The sequence below is a fragment of the Xiphophorus hellerii genome, chromosome 21 (assembly GCF_003331165.1).
Source record: "Xiphophorus hellerii strain 12219 chromosome 21, Xiphophorus_hellerii-4.1, whole genome shotgun sequence".
NCBI classification, from domain to species: Eukaryota; Metazoa; Chordata; class Actinopteri; order Cyprinodontiformes; family Poeciliidae; genus Xiphophorus; species Xiphophorus hellerii.
In genome coordinates this window covers 3,728,126-3,742,231 of record NC_045692.1, presented here as the reverse complement: position 1 = coordinate 3,742,231, position 14,106 = coordinate 3,728,126, and the positions used below count along the sequence as shown (strand labels likewise).

At 42.1% G+C, this 14,106-nt stretch overlaps 2 protein-coding genes across 5 annotated transcripts; both read right to left on the bottom strand.

Annotated features, from left to right (window-relative positions):
• Window positions 1-64: 64 nt before the first annotated feature.
• On the bottom strand, window positions 65-6,880 carry LOC116711392 (tripartite motif-containing protein 16-like). The gene is made up of 2 exons (XM_032550707.1): window positions 5,132-6,880; window positions 65-541 (listed from the first exon to the last, which is right to left on the bottom strand). Exon 1 carries the CDS (start codon window positions 6,852-6,854, stop codon window positions 5,184-5,186), a length of 1,671 nt encoding a protein of 556 aa, XP_032406598.1. The 5' UTR covers window positions 6,855-6,880; the 3' UTR covers window positions 65-541; window positions 5,132-5,183.
• LOC116711391 (tripartite motif-containing protein 16-like) lies at window positions 65-12,938 on the bottom strand. Of its 4 annotated transcripts, XM_032550705.1 has the most exons (4): window positions 11,500-12,938; window positions 10,600-10,663; window positions 2,328-2,391; window positions 65-2,184 (listed from the first exon to the last, which is right to left on the bottom strand). In XM_032550705.1, exon 4 carries the CDS (start codon window positions 2,146-2,148, stop codon window positions 580-582), a length of 1,569 nt encoding a protein of 522 aa, XP_032406596.1. In that variant the 5' UTR covers window positions 2,149-2,184; window positions 2,328-2,391; window positions 10,600-10,663; window positions 11,500-12,938; the 3' UTR covers window positions 65-579. The 4 variants fall into 4 exon arrangements, with proteins under 4 accessions (XP_032406596.1, XP_032406597.1, XP_032406595.1 ...); XM_032550706.1 differs by lacking the exon at window positions 10,600-10,663; XM_032550703.1 differs by lacking the exons at window positions 65-2,184; window positions 2,328-2,391; window positions 10,600-10,663 and adding an exon at window positions 8,421-10,558.
• Window positions 12,939-14,106: the final 1,168 nt, after the last annotated feature.

Here is a 14,106-nt window from a genome sequence, read left to right as displayed (position 1 = left end):
CTCCATATGACAAGTTCTTGTTTAATTCTGTTTGAATAAAAGAGTCAAGAGTATTCATACCCACTGAACTTACAACTTCCATATTTTAATAAATCAATCAAGTTTATTTGTGCAGCACATTTCAGCAACAAGTCGGTCCAAGATGCTTTACATGATAAAGACAGAAAATCACAAAGTTATAAAGAAAACACCACACAGTCAACAATTGAACAAACGTTACATTTTGATAAGGCCATCACCAAAATTATACATATTAATATGTTAGTCAATGTTTCATTTATTCTAGACTTAAAATAACTCAGTGTTTCAGCTGATTTGTTGTTTTCTGGAAGTTTGTTCCAGATTTGTGGAGCATAGAAGAATATATTAATACAAATATTAAAGCTAAAATATTAAAGCCCAGAGAATTTTCGATTTTCATGTGGAGAAATATTTTTCTATCATATAAAAATAAAAACATCAGCAGTGATTTCCTTCATGGCTCCAGAAAGAGAGAACTACATTTACAACAGAAAAATCAAGAAGAACAGAACAGCAGAACCAAGAACCTGATCAACAATCAGAGAGAAAAGAGAAAATCTATTTTAGTTTACAAAACTCTGCAGAGGCTCCAGGGTTACCAACCCAAACTCCAGCCAGCAGTGGCTGAGTGAATGTGGTCTGGACTCTGTGGAGGAGAGTCATGGTTTCAGAGACTCTGTAGAAGGACAGAAGACCTGCTGTGTGATCCAGGAACACTCCTACTCTGGAGGAACCTGGACCTGAGATGGAGGTCCAGATGTAGTTGTGAAGAAAACTAAAACTGTTTTGTAGACACACTAAAGCCCAAGATTTGTCATTAAATCCTAATCCACATTCAGTCCCACCTCCTGCTCTGCTGATATTTTTGTATGTAACTGATATATGAACCCGTTTCCCTCTCCACTCCACCTCCCAGTAACATCGTCCAGTCAGACTCTTTCTACTCAGAACCTGAGGCCAACCAGTGAATCTGTCTGGATGACTAGAATAAGACTGATGTTGATTTATCACTGTCACCTTCCTGTTCCCCTCTGATAGTCCCAGCCTTGTGTTTGCTGTATTTGGATCCAGTGTGATTTGACATGAATACTTTAAGAACCCAGCTCTGCTCTTTGGTTCTGGTCCTGACAGTAGAACATCCACCTCAGTGACCATCAGTGAGTTGTTTGTCCATTTGTCTCTCAGGATGTCCTGTAGTTTGTCTCTGAGCTCTGACACAGCTGCTGTCACGTCCTCAAAGTGTCTCAGAGGACGGATGTTGATGCTGGATGAGTGTGTCGACTCACTGAGTTCTGGCAGTGAGGGGTATTTGAGGAGAAACTGGTTGTTATCCTGTGTGTGTGAGAGCTGCTCCAGCTCAGCGTCTTTCCTCTTCAGCTCAGTGATCTCCTGCTCCAGCTTCTCCTGAACATCTTTGACTCGACTCACTTGAGTTTCCTGCTGGGATCTGATCTGCTGCTTCACCTCAGAGCTTCTTTCCTGGAGGAGACGGATCAGCTGGGTGAAGATCTTCTCACTGTCCTCCACTGTTTTATCAGCAGAGTGATTGATGGCCTCCACCTCCTGTTGAAGCAGCTTCACATCTTCCTCTCTGTCCTGGATTCTCTGCTGGATGTTTCCTCGTCTCTCCTCCAGCTCTCTCTGCCTCTCAATTCTTTCTGTTGCAGCTGTGACTGTGTCATGACCTTTATGTTCCACCTCTAAACAGATGAGACAGACACACTTCTGATCAGTGCGGCAGAACATCTTCATCACCTCATCATGCTTAGAGCACATGTTCTCCTGGAGGTTCTTGTTCGGCTCCACCAGCTTGTGTTTCTTCATTGCAGGAACATCAAGATGAGGTTGGAGGTGATTCTCACAGTAGGAAACCATACAGATCAGACAGGACTTGATGGCTTTCAGTTTTCTTCCAGTGCAGAAATCACAGGCCACATCTTCAGGTCCAGCATAGCAGTGGTCAGCAGCAGCAGCTTGGAGTCCAGTCTTCTTCATCTGCTCCACTAAAGCTGCTAGCATGGTGTTCTTCTTTAGCACAGGCCTCGGTGTGAATGTCTCCCTGCACTGAGGGCAGCTGTGGATTCCCTTCTGATCCTCTTCATCCCACTGGGTATTAATACACTTCATACAGTAACTGTGTCCACAGGAAGTAGTAACCGGATCCTTCAGTAGATCCAGACAGATGGAACAGGACAAAGTTTCACTGTCCAGCTGATTCTGCTCCATTTCTGCTCTCAGTCACAGTGACTGTGTGAGTTTCACTTCCTGAACACAGAAACCAGTTAGAGCTCTGATCTATGACTCACCTGTCAGTGTAGAGTGGCAGCAGCCAATCAGCTTCCACCTTCAGCAGATGTTGGCTCCACCCAGCTTCATGTGTTTCGAAGCAGGAAGGAGAAGGAGGAATATCAGGTTTTGTTTGGAGGAGGAGGAGGAAGAGGACGAACATTACAGAGACGGCCATTTTAAAATATCTAAATGATTTTAGGCTTAATCTGGATTCACACAAGCTCTCAGTTCTTGTTCTGTTGGGTCTGAGTGCTTTGATCCAGTGGATCACCAAATTCTTTGAAATCGATTACAGCATCTGGTTGGCCTTTCTGGTTTTGTTCTTCAGTGGTTCTATCTCACAGATGGAACTTTTCTGGTCAGTATGGATACATGTTCCTCACAGATCTATGATGTTAACTATGGCGTCCCGCAAGGCTCTATTTTAGGTCTTCTACTTTTTAACTTGTACATGTTGCCGCTTGGTGGCGTCATCAGGAACCATGGAATCAGCTTCCACAGTTCTGCTGATGACACTCAGCTCTACATCTCATTGTCTGTGACGACCCCCAGCCAATCACTGCACTTTTTAATTACATTTCAGACATAAAGACCTGGATGGCACAGAACTTTCTCCAGCTCAACCAGGACAAAACTCACAAGTTTAGTCATTGGACCAGATGATCAGAAAGAAATTATAATAAAAAAAATACAAACTGCATCTTTTAAACCTTCAAACCAAGTGAGAAGCCTGGGAGTTCTTCTTGACTCTAAAGTTTTTTTCCGCATATTAAACAAATAGTTAAAACAGGATTTTATCATCTACTGTAAGAAACTTCAAACTTCCAGAAAACTGTAAAACAGCTCAAAAACTGACTTCCTTTAAATCTAGACTAAATACCCACCTGTTTAGGATTATATTTGAAACGTAATCAATTACAAATTTATTGATGAAACTTTTCTTAATGTCGTGTTTTGATTGTTGATTCTATGCTGCATTGTGTTTCTGTGTTTGATATGATGTAAAGCACTTTGAAATGCCTTGCTGCTGAAATGTGCTATACAAATAAAATTTGATTGATTGATTGATTGATTGATCTAATAAATATATCCAGAGTTGAATCTATTCTCTCCCTCACCAACACTGAGACTCTGATGCTTTTATTTCCAGCCTATAGATTATTGTAATGTTGTTTCTGGTCTCTCTATAAAAACTCTGCCAGCCTTCAGCTGTTCCAAAACTCTGCTGCTCCAGTGCTAACCCAGACCAGAACACAGGCTCACATCACACCTGTTCTAAAATCGCTGCATTGGCTCCCAGTACGTCTCAGGATTGATTTTAAGATTCTTTTACTGATTTTGAAATGTCTTAATGGTCTTGCACCATCTTACCTTGCAGAGCTGATATTACCTTCTGAACCCCTGCGGAACCCCTGAGGTCCTCTGGCACCGGACTATTAACAGTTCCCAGAGTCAGAACTCACACTGATGGTGAGGCTTCTTTCCTGTGTTGTGGCCCAGTTTGTTCGACGGTCTGCTAGAGAACCTGAGGGCCGCAGAAAATGTTGCTGTCTTTACCCGACTTTTAACTGGATTTACTGAATGAAATCATTTCTGCTCAGTCTGTGTATTTTCCATGCAGTTGTGTTTTTCCATGTGGGGTTTTGATGGTAATTGTTTGTTTTTATTTGTTGTTTTTATTGATCTGCTTTTAGTGTGAAGGTGCTTTATAGATAAAACTGATAGATTGATAGTTATCTAGACTAGTTACCAGATTATATTTGTTTCTCCGTTAAACCTGAGAGGAGTCATTAGTGTTCATACGGCGGCTATAGCAGTCTGTGTGAGTCTTTGAAAGCAGGATGAGTCTGTCCTAATCAAATCCTCACAGCTATTGCTGCTCCTGTTGTCTCTGTGAACATTGGGTGTGTTAGAGGTGTGTGTCTGTTTCCAGACCTGAAGGGAACGAAACAAGGAGACCTGTGGTCAGAGAGGAGCTGCTGTGTTTAAGAACAGATAGAAGATGGAGGGTTAACAAGTTTTACTGCTTGGAGTAAAAAGCAGAGCTGGAACTGAAACCTTTGTCTCTTCATTTACAATCAAGAGTTAAATATTTACTCAGTTTATTCTCTGAATCTGATTCCATATGAGAGCTTTGATAAAAACCTTAAACTGCACAGAGATTAAATGTTTAGACTGAATTTTAACGTTATTTTAGGAAATAAAAAACTAAATTAGAACAAAAATCAAGAGCCAAATATTCTATGGATAAAGTCACTGATTGATTGAATGTTTATATTGACAGGTTAACCTATTGGTTCCTGTAATAAATGATTGTTTCTGTAATCTCTGTGCTGCAGAGCTGGAAGCAGAGTGAAACCAAGCATCACATGAGACTGAAGGAAATGTTTCTGAAATTTAAATGACAAAAATCATAAATCTTTCCACACTTCTCAGTAATTAAGATGTTTTATTGAATGAATCCAAAGAGTCAAAACATCAAACATTTATTCTAATGTAAAGTTGAAGAATTGAGAAGAAAACAGCTTCAGTTCTAAGCTTTAGTTTCAGTTTCGTCTTTGGATCAAAATAACGAAAAAAGAAATAAGTTCAGTTAATATTTACTGATTTAAACAAAACCAACTTGAAAGAACCAGAACATGAAAATATATTAATACAAACATTAAAGCTGAAATATTAGCGTCCAGGGGTGTTTAGAGAAATATTTTTCTATGACACTGCTGATGTTTTATAAAAATAAAAACATCAGCAGTGATTTCCTTCATGGCTCCAGGAACACAGAGAACTACATTTACAACAGAAAAATAAAGAAGAGCAGAACAGAGACATCAGAACCAAGAACCTGATCAACAATCAGAGAGAAAAGAGGAAATCTATTTTAGTTTATAAAATTGTGCAGAGGCTCCAGTGTTACCAACCAAAACTCCAGCCAGCAGTGGCTGAGTGAATGTGGTCTGGACTCTGTGGAGGAGAGTCATGGTTTCAGAGACTCTGTAGAAGGACAGAAGACCTGCTGTGTGATCCAGGAACACTCCTACTCTGGAGGAACCTGGACCTGAGATGGAGGTCCAGATGTTGTTGTGAAGAAAATTAAAACTGTTTTGTTGACACACTAAAGCCCAAGATTTGTCATTATTTCCTAATCCACATTCATTCCCTCTTCCTGCTCTGCTGATATTCTTGTATGTAACTGATATATGAACTTGTGTCCCGCTCCACTCCACCTCCCAGTAACATCGTCCAGTCAGATTCTCTCTACTAAGAATCTGAGACCAATCAGTGAATCTGTCTGGATGACTAGAATAAGACTGATGTTGATTCATCCATGTCACCTTCCTGTTCCCCTCTGATAGTCTCAGCCATGTGTTTGCTGTATTTGGATCCAGTGTGATTTGACATGAATACTTTAAGAACCCAGCTCTGCTCTTTGGTTCTGGTCCTGACAGTAGAACATCCACCTCAGTGACCATCAGTGAGATGTTTGTCCATTTGTCTTTCAGGACGTCCTGTAGTTTGTCTCTGAGCTCTGACACAGCTGCTGTCACGTCCTCAAAGTGTCTCAGAGGACGGATGTTGATGCTGGATGAGTGTGTCGACTCACTGAGTTCTGGCAGTGAGGGGTATTTGAGGAGAAACTGGTTGTTATCCTGTGTGTGTGAGAGCTGCTCCAGCTCAACGTCTTTCCTCTTCAGCTCAGTGATCTCCTGCTCCAGCTTCTCCTGAACATCTTTGACTCGACTCACTTGAGTTTCCTGCTGGGATCTGATCTGCTGCTTCACCTCAGAGCTTCTTTTCTGGAGGAGACGAATCAGCTCAGTGAAGATCTTCTCACTGTCCTCCACTGTTTTATCAGCAGAGTGATTGATGGCCTCCACCTCCTGTTGAAGCAGCTTCACATCTTCCTCTCTGTCCTGGATTCTCTGCTGGATGTTTCCTCGTCTCTCCTCCAGCTCTCTCTGCCTCTCAGTTCTTTCTGTTGCAGCTGACACTGAGTCATGACCTTTATGTTCCTCCATTAAACAGATGAGACAGACACACTTCTGATCAGTGCGGCAGAACATCTTCATCACCTCATCATGCTTAGAACACATGTTCTCCTGGAGGTTCTTGTTCGGCTCCACCAGCTTGTGTTTCTTCATTGCAGGGATATCAAGATGAGGTTGGAGGTGATTCTTACAGTAGGAAACCATACAGACCAGACAGGACTTGATGGCTTTCTGTTTTCTTCCAGTGCAGAAATCACAGGCCACATCTTCAGGTCCAGCATAGCAGTGGTCAGCAGCAGCAGCAGCTTGGAGTCCAGTCTTCTTCATCTGCTCCACTAAAGCTGCTAGCATGGTGTTCTTCTTTAGCACAGGCCTCGGTGTGAATGTCTCCCTGCACTGAGGGCAGTTGTGGATTCCCTTCTGATCCTCTTCATCCCACTGGGTATTAATACACTTCATACAGTAGCTGTGTCCACAGGAAGTAGTAACCGGATCCTTCAGTAGATCCAGACAGATGGAACAGGACAAAGTTTCACTGTCCAGCTGATTCTGCTCCATTTCTGCTCTCAGTCACAGTGACTGTGTGAGTTCCACTTCCTGAACACAGAAACCAGTTAGAGCTCTGATCTATGACTCACTTGTCAGTGTAGACAGGCAGCAGCCAATCAGCTTCCACTTTCAGCAGATGTTGGCTCCACCCAGCTTCATGTTTTTGGAATCAGGAAGAAGAAGGAGGAATATCAGGTTTTGTTTGGAGGAGGAGGAGGAAGAGAATGAACAGTACAGAGACGGCCCTTTTAAAACTATAAATGATTTTAGGTTTAATCTGGATTCACACAAGCTTTGAATCCAAAGCTTGTGTGAATCCAGATTGACAGGCTAACCTATTGGTTACAGAAACAATAAATTATTGTTTCTGTAATCTCTGTGCTGCAGTGCTGGAAGCAGAGTGAAACCAAGCATCACATGAGACTCTGAAGGGAATGTTTCTGAAATTTAAATAGAATAGAATAGAATAGAATTACTTTATTCATCCCAGCAGGGAAATTATTTCACAGTTACAGCATAGAGACAAGACACACAACAACCACCACTGAGTAGCAATTGTAGACAAGATAAAATAAAATTAAAATATGACATGCTGTCAATATAAAAAGCAACTTAAAGCAGTCCTTGCAAAGATTCAAAAAATGCAGATATGTATATGTAAATATATGTACAGCAAGTGTGCCACAGTGCAGTTGTGCGAAATTGGACTGATTAGTGCAGAACAATGATTTAGCTTTTATTGTACAGTGAGATGGCATGTGGCAGGAAGGATTTCCTGTATCTGTCCCTACGACAGCGGAGCTGGAGCAGTCTATGTGAGAAGGTGCTCCGCTGTCTGTCCACTATGTGGTGGAGAGGGTGCTGTTTATTGTCCATAATAGACAGAACCTTCTTCAGTGTCCTCCTCTCCACCACAGTTTCCAGGGACTCCAGCCTTAGTCCCAGTACAGAGCCAGCTTTCCTGATGATTTTGTCCAGTCTATTAGAGTCGCTGGCTCTGATGCTGCTTCCCCAACACACAGCAGCAAAGAAGATGGCACCGGCAACAACACTGTGATAAAAGGTCTCCAACATCTTGCTGCACACATTGAAGGATCTCAGCTTCCTTAAAAAATAGAGTCTGCTCATCCCCTTCCTGCACACAGCATCAGTGTTAGATGCCCAGTCCAGTCTGTTGCCGATTACAACTCCCAGGTATTTGTAATCCTCCACCTCCTCCACCACTTCCCCTTTGATCTTCAGTGGCCGTGAAGATGTCTTCTTCCTTCTGAAGTCAATCACCATCTCTCTGGTCTTACTAATGTTGAGCCTCAGGTGATTCTGCTCAGACCACTCCACAAAGCTGTCCACCAGTGTCCTGTACTCCCCCTCCCCTCCATCCCCTATACACCCGACAACCGCCGAGTCATCAGAAAACTTCTGTAGGTGACATGATTCAGAGTTGTACTGGAAATCAGTGGTGTACAGGATGAAAAGAAAGGGAGAAAGCACAGTTCCCTGTGGAGCTCCTACGTCACTGACCACCACATCAGACAGGACACTGCCCAAATGACAAAAGTAACAAATTTTTCCACATTTCTCAGTAATCAAGATGTTTTATTGAATGAATCCAAAGAGTCAAAACATCAAACATTTATTCTGATCTAAAGCTGAAGATTTGAGAAGAAAACAGCTTCAGTTCAAAGTTTAAGTTTCAGTTTCTTCTTTGGATCAAGATAATGAAAAAAAAAAGTTCAGTTTACTTTGATATTAACTGATTTAAACAAAACCAACATGAAAGAACCAGAACAGGAAAATATACTAATACAAACATTAAGGCTAAACAATTGGTGTCCAAGGGTGTTAAGAGAAATATTTTTCTGTCATATAAAAATAAAAACATCAGCAGTGATTTCCTTCATGACTCCAGGAACAGAGAGAACTACATTTACAACAGAAAAATCAAGAAGAACAGAACAGCAGAACCAAGAACCTGATCAACAATCAGAGAGAAAAGAGAAAATCTATTTTAGTTTACAAAACTCTGCAGAGGCTCCAGGGTTACCAACCCAAACTCCAACCAGCAGTGGCTGAGTGAATGTGGTCTGGACTCTGTGGAGGAGAGTCATGGTTTCAGAGACTCTGTAGAAGGACAGAAGACCTGCTGTGTGATCCAGGAACACTCCTACTCTGGAGGAACCTGGACCTGAGATGGAGGTCCAATTGTTGTTGTGAACAAAATTAAAACTGTTTTGTAGACACACTAAAGCCCAAGATTTGTCATTAAATCCTAATCGACTTTCATACCCACCTCCTGCTCTGCTGATATTTTTGTATGTGACTGACATATAAACTTGTGTCCCGCTCCACTGCATCTCCCAGTAACATCGTCCAGTCAGACTCTTTCTACTCAGAACCTGAATCCAATCAGTGAATCTGTCTGGATGACTAGAATAAGACTGATATTTATTCATCCTTGTCACCTTCCTGTTCCCCTCTGATAGTCTCAGCCATGTGTTTACTGTATTTGGATCCAGTGTGATTTGACATGAATACTTTAAGAACCCAGCTCTGCTCTTTGGTTCTGGTCCTGACAGTAGAACATCCACCTCAGTGACCATCAGTGAGTTGTTTGTCCATTTGTCTCTCAGGATGTCCTGTAGTTTGTCTCTGAGCTCTGACACAGCTGCTGTCACGTCCTCAAAGTGTCTCAGAGGACGGATGTTGATGCTGGATGAGTGTGTCGACTCACTGAGTTCTGGCAGTGAGGGGTATTTGAGGAGAAACTGGTTGTTATCCTGTGTGTGTGAGAGCTGCTCCAGCTCAACGTCTTTCCTCTTCAGCTCAGTGATCTCCTGCTCCAGCTTCTCCTGAACATCTTTGACTCGACTCACTTGAGTTTCCTGCTGGGATCTGATCTGCTGCTTCACCTCAGAGCTTCTTTTCTGGAGGAGACGGATCAGCTGGGTGAAGATCTTCTCACTGTCCTCCACTGTTTTATCAGCAGAGTGATTGATGGCCTCCACCTCCTGTTGAAGCAGCTTCACATCTTCCTCTCTGTCCTGGATTCTCTGCTGGATGTTTCCTCGTCTCTCCTCCAGCTCTCTCTGCCTCTCAGTCCTTTCTGTTGCAGCTGACACTGAGTCATGACCTTTATGTTCCTCCATTAAACAGATGAGACAGACACACTTCTGATCAGTGCGGCAGAACATCTTCATCACCTCATCATGCTTAGAGCACATGTTCTCCTGGAGGTTCTTGTTCGGCTCCACCAGCTTGTGTTTCTTAAATGTAGCTGAATCATAATGAGACTGAAGGTGTTTCTCACAGTAAGAGGCCAGACAGACTAAACAGGACTTGATGGCTTTCAGTTTTCTTCCAGTGCAGAAATCACAGGCCACATCTTCAGGTCCAGCATAGCAGTGGTCAGCAGCAGCAGCAGCTTGGAGTCCAGTCTTCTTCATCTGCTCCACTAAAGCTGCTAGCATGGTGTTCTTCTTTAGCACAGGCCTCGGTGTGAATGTCTCCCTGCACTGAGGGCAGCTGTGGATTCCCTTCTGATCCTCTTCATCCCACTGGGCTTTAATACACTTCATACAGTAGCTGTGTCCACAGGAAGTAGTCACTGGATCCTTCAGTAGATCCAGACAGATGGAACAGGAGAAAGTTTCACTGTCCAGCTGATTCTGCTCCATTTCTGCTCTCAGTCACAGTGACTGTGTGAGTTTCACTTCCTGAACACAGAAACCAGTTAGAACTCTGATCTATGACTCACCTGTCAGTGTAGAGAGGCAGCAGCCAATCAGCTTCCTCATTCAGCAGATGTTGGCTCCACCCAGCTTCATATGTTTGGAAGCAGGAAGAAGGAGGAATGTTAGTCTTTGATTTGAGGAGGAGAAGGTGGAAGAGGAAGGCTCTTAAAGTCATAATCTTTAATGTTGAAACGTCAACAAGATAGTTTTCAATTTACAATAACTCGGAAAATGAAAGGAGAGAGTGAATGATATCTGTCTGTATTGTAACATCAGTCCATGAGAGTTTTAGCAGGCAGATAAAAGAGTGAATTGAATTGACTGTATTCATTCCCACTAAACTAATAATCCCTATTTCATATTTCAATCAATCAAGTTTATTTGTGCAGCACATTTTAGCAACAAGTCGGTTCATATGTTATGTTTTTACATAATAAATCTAAGAATCATTTAAGAAAATCACAAAGTTAAAAATAAAACACCACACAGTCAACAACTGAGCAAACATTACATTTTAATGAGTGCATTCACCAAAAATTATACTTATTAATATGTTGGTCAATGTTTCATTTATTATGTAACCAGATGGGTTTTTAGAACTCTGTGTTTTGGCTGTTTTGCTGTTTTCTGAAAGCTGAAAGCTGCTTCTCTGTGTTTGGTTCTGGTTCTGTGGCTGCAGAACCAGAACCAAACAGATAAAACAGCTAAGGAGAAAGTTGATTGGTCATAATACTGCAACTTTAAACATGTTGCTGAAGGAGTTCTACAGAGAAACAACATGGCTGCTCTTAAACGGAGCTAAATAAACTCTTCCCATCAATAACTGTTTATCTCCTCATGTTTTGATCTGAGAAACAACTCAGACGTTACAACTCAACGTTACCATAACGACTCAGTGTAACAATGACATCAGCCGTACCGACCGATCCCGGCGTCTCGTCTTTCCGTTTGTGCCGTCGCTGCAGTCCAACCTGAACCTGATCCCGTCCACGTCCCCCCTCCCCCACCTCCTGCTGTCCTCGGAGACTGCCTGTCTGTTCGGCTCCACCTGCATCTGCACCTTCCTCTCCTCCTCGCCGCTGCTGGGAGCCACCCGAAGTGGTGACTAACAGACCACAGGAACAAAGATTTAAAAGCTGCAAACTCCTACTGGCCGTAAAAATGATGAAGCGGCCTGTTTTGGTTAACTGCGCTGCCCTCCCACCACAACTGGCTTTGATTTGTCAGTGGAAACCAGATGCAGGGGACGTTCCTCACTCTGTTCCAGGGAGGCGGTAAATCTAAACCGGGTACGGGCCCTGGAGCCGCTGCAGCGAACCCGATACTCACTCAGGTCTGGACCAGAACCTGCAGCGGTACCTGTGACCCCCCACAGGTACCACCACCACCGCCCCTGCAGCACAGCACCGCTTCAGAACCTGAACTCTGCGTTACGACTCTCATTTGTTTTATTGCCACCTTGTTAGCACTAATTCAGCCAGGGAGGCGAAATGATGCAAGCCAAGGCAATCGGCTGAGTGTGGGTCGCTTTCATCGTGTTTCCATTTAGCAGATCCTGCTCTGTCAGCTTTAAACGGCTTATCAGGTGGAGAGGAGAGGAGAGGAGACGCCGTTGGACCTGACACACAGAAAGTGGTGTTTAAAAGCAGCACAGGTCCTGCAGGGCAAACACATCACTGGATCCTTCAAATTAAGATTCATTTATAGCTCCACAGCAAGGAATTTCTCTGAAATGAAAGCAGATGCAGGATTTTCTAGATAAAGGATCCACTGGAGAACTCGTCTTCTGGTCTCAAGTCTTTGTCCCATCTCTGTCCTCCCACAAAGAACTCTTGTCTCTTGATTTGGTCTTCATCCAGGAAGGTGGACCAGGCAGGAGCCAGACTGAGACCACTGCTCACCCAGTGTGGGGGGGGAGGGCAACGACTGACCGGTACCATGGTGTATTGCTTCCATTGAAGGTAGAAAAAAGAGAAGGACTGAATTTCCACCAAAAAAGAGAAAAAAATCAGAAATTTTCAGGGGAAAAAAAACAAGGAAATTATTGATTTTGAAAAGTTGCAACTTTGCCAGAAAAAACCTGGAAATATCTGAGAGAAAAAAACAAACAAACAATGCAAGATTTGTCTGCACAGACCCAGAAACAAGTCAGTATTATGTGTTTTCCGGCCACACAGTATTATTTTATAACAAACCAACTTACCTTCAGTTCTTATAAAAGGCTATATCTAATATGACTTAAAAGAGACTTGACTTTGTAATTGAACTTCTTGGAATTGGGTCTCTGTCTCTTTAAAAACTCCTGCTCTTTCTGAAACTCCGCCTTCAGGAAGTGATCACAACATGGCTCCTCTATTAACCCTTTAACAAAGTCGTTACTGGTGATGCACTGAGAAGCAGCTCCTACAATGAGCTCAGCAGATGATCACTTTCACCAGGTGTTTGCTAATCGCTGCTGGCTAGTCTGAAGGAGCTGAGGGGGGATCAAGGGGATTTGTGAGCTACAGCTCAGAGGAGGAGCTTCATCCTTCATCCAGGTATTTTGCACAGCTTAATGGTTGCCATGGAGATTAAATAATTTATCAAACATGAAAGAATCAAGCCGACACTCCAGGTTTTTTTAAATGAAGGAATAACATGATGTAACAATCAAAAAAGTAAATGTCTTTATGAATACTGCTCCTTTAATGGATTTTAAATAGGTTTGTTTACCTGTTTAAATACATGTATTACATTTTTAGTATCTTAATGCACTAAATTGTGAACAAATTTGTGTAATCCAAATCACTTCTTGTGATTCATGTTTTTATGTATTGCTTAGAATTTTTTGAATAATTTCCTACTTTTTAATAAATATTATATCAGGTATGTTAAGAAAAACTTCAACAGGAAAGGATTCTGTTCAAGATGAAACTCTGTTCTCCAAAGGCAGTTAAAAAAAAAGGTTTATATAATCACGGTTCAATATTGACCAAAATAACTGATTACACATTTTTTTCCATAATCAAGCAGCTTTTTTTTTTTTTTTACAAAGATGACCTCATTTACATCCCGTCAGTTTCAAAGTTAGCAGCCAAACTGAAAACCTGCTACAAAGCAACATGTTCCCTGCTCTGAGAGGGAAAAGGAACAATTAATCCTTTTAAAAGTTACATTTTCTGGTAAAATAAAACAAAACAAATATACCGTATTATACTCTTTGCTTCAGCACTTTTAGTCTTCAGTTGCTCATGTTGTGTTTGTTGCTACATCACTTTTATTTCAGAATTTCTCAAAAATACAAAAGTAAGCACTTTCCTCAAATAAACACACAAAAAAACACCTAATGTGACGTGTGTGGAGGACAGTTATGATCCACTGCACTTTATAACTTCATTTTGAGCTGCATATGAAATAAAACGGTGTATTTTTACATGTTCTATAACCTGGCTGGAGGGGGATCTTCTGTGTGCCGCTGCCTCAGTCTAATTGGAGACATCCTATTTCAAAGAAAAGTGTCAAAGTGCTGAAAAGGAATCCGGATCGGATCC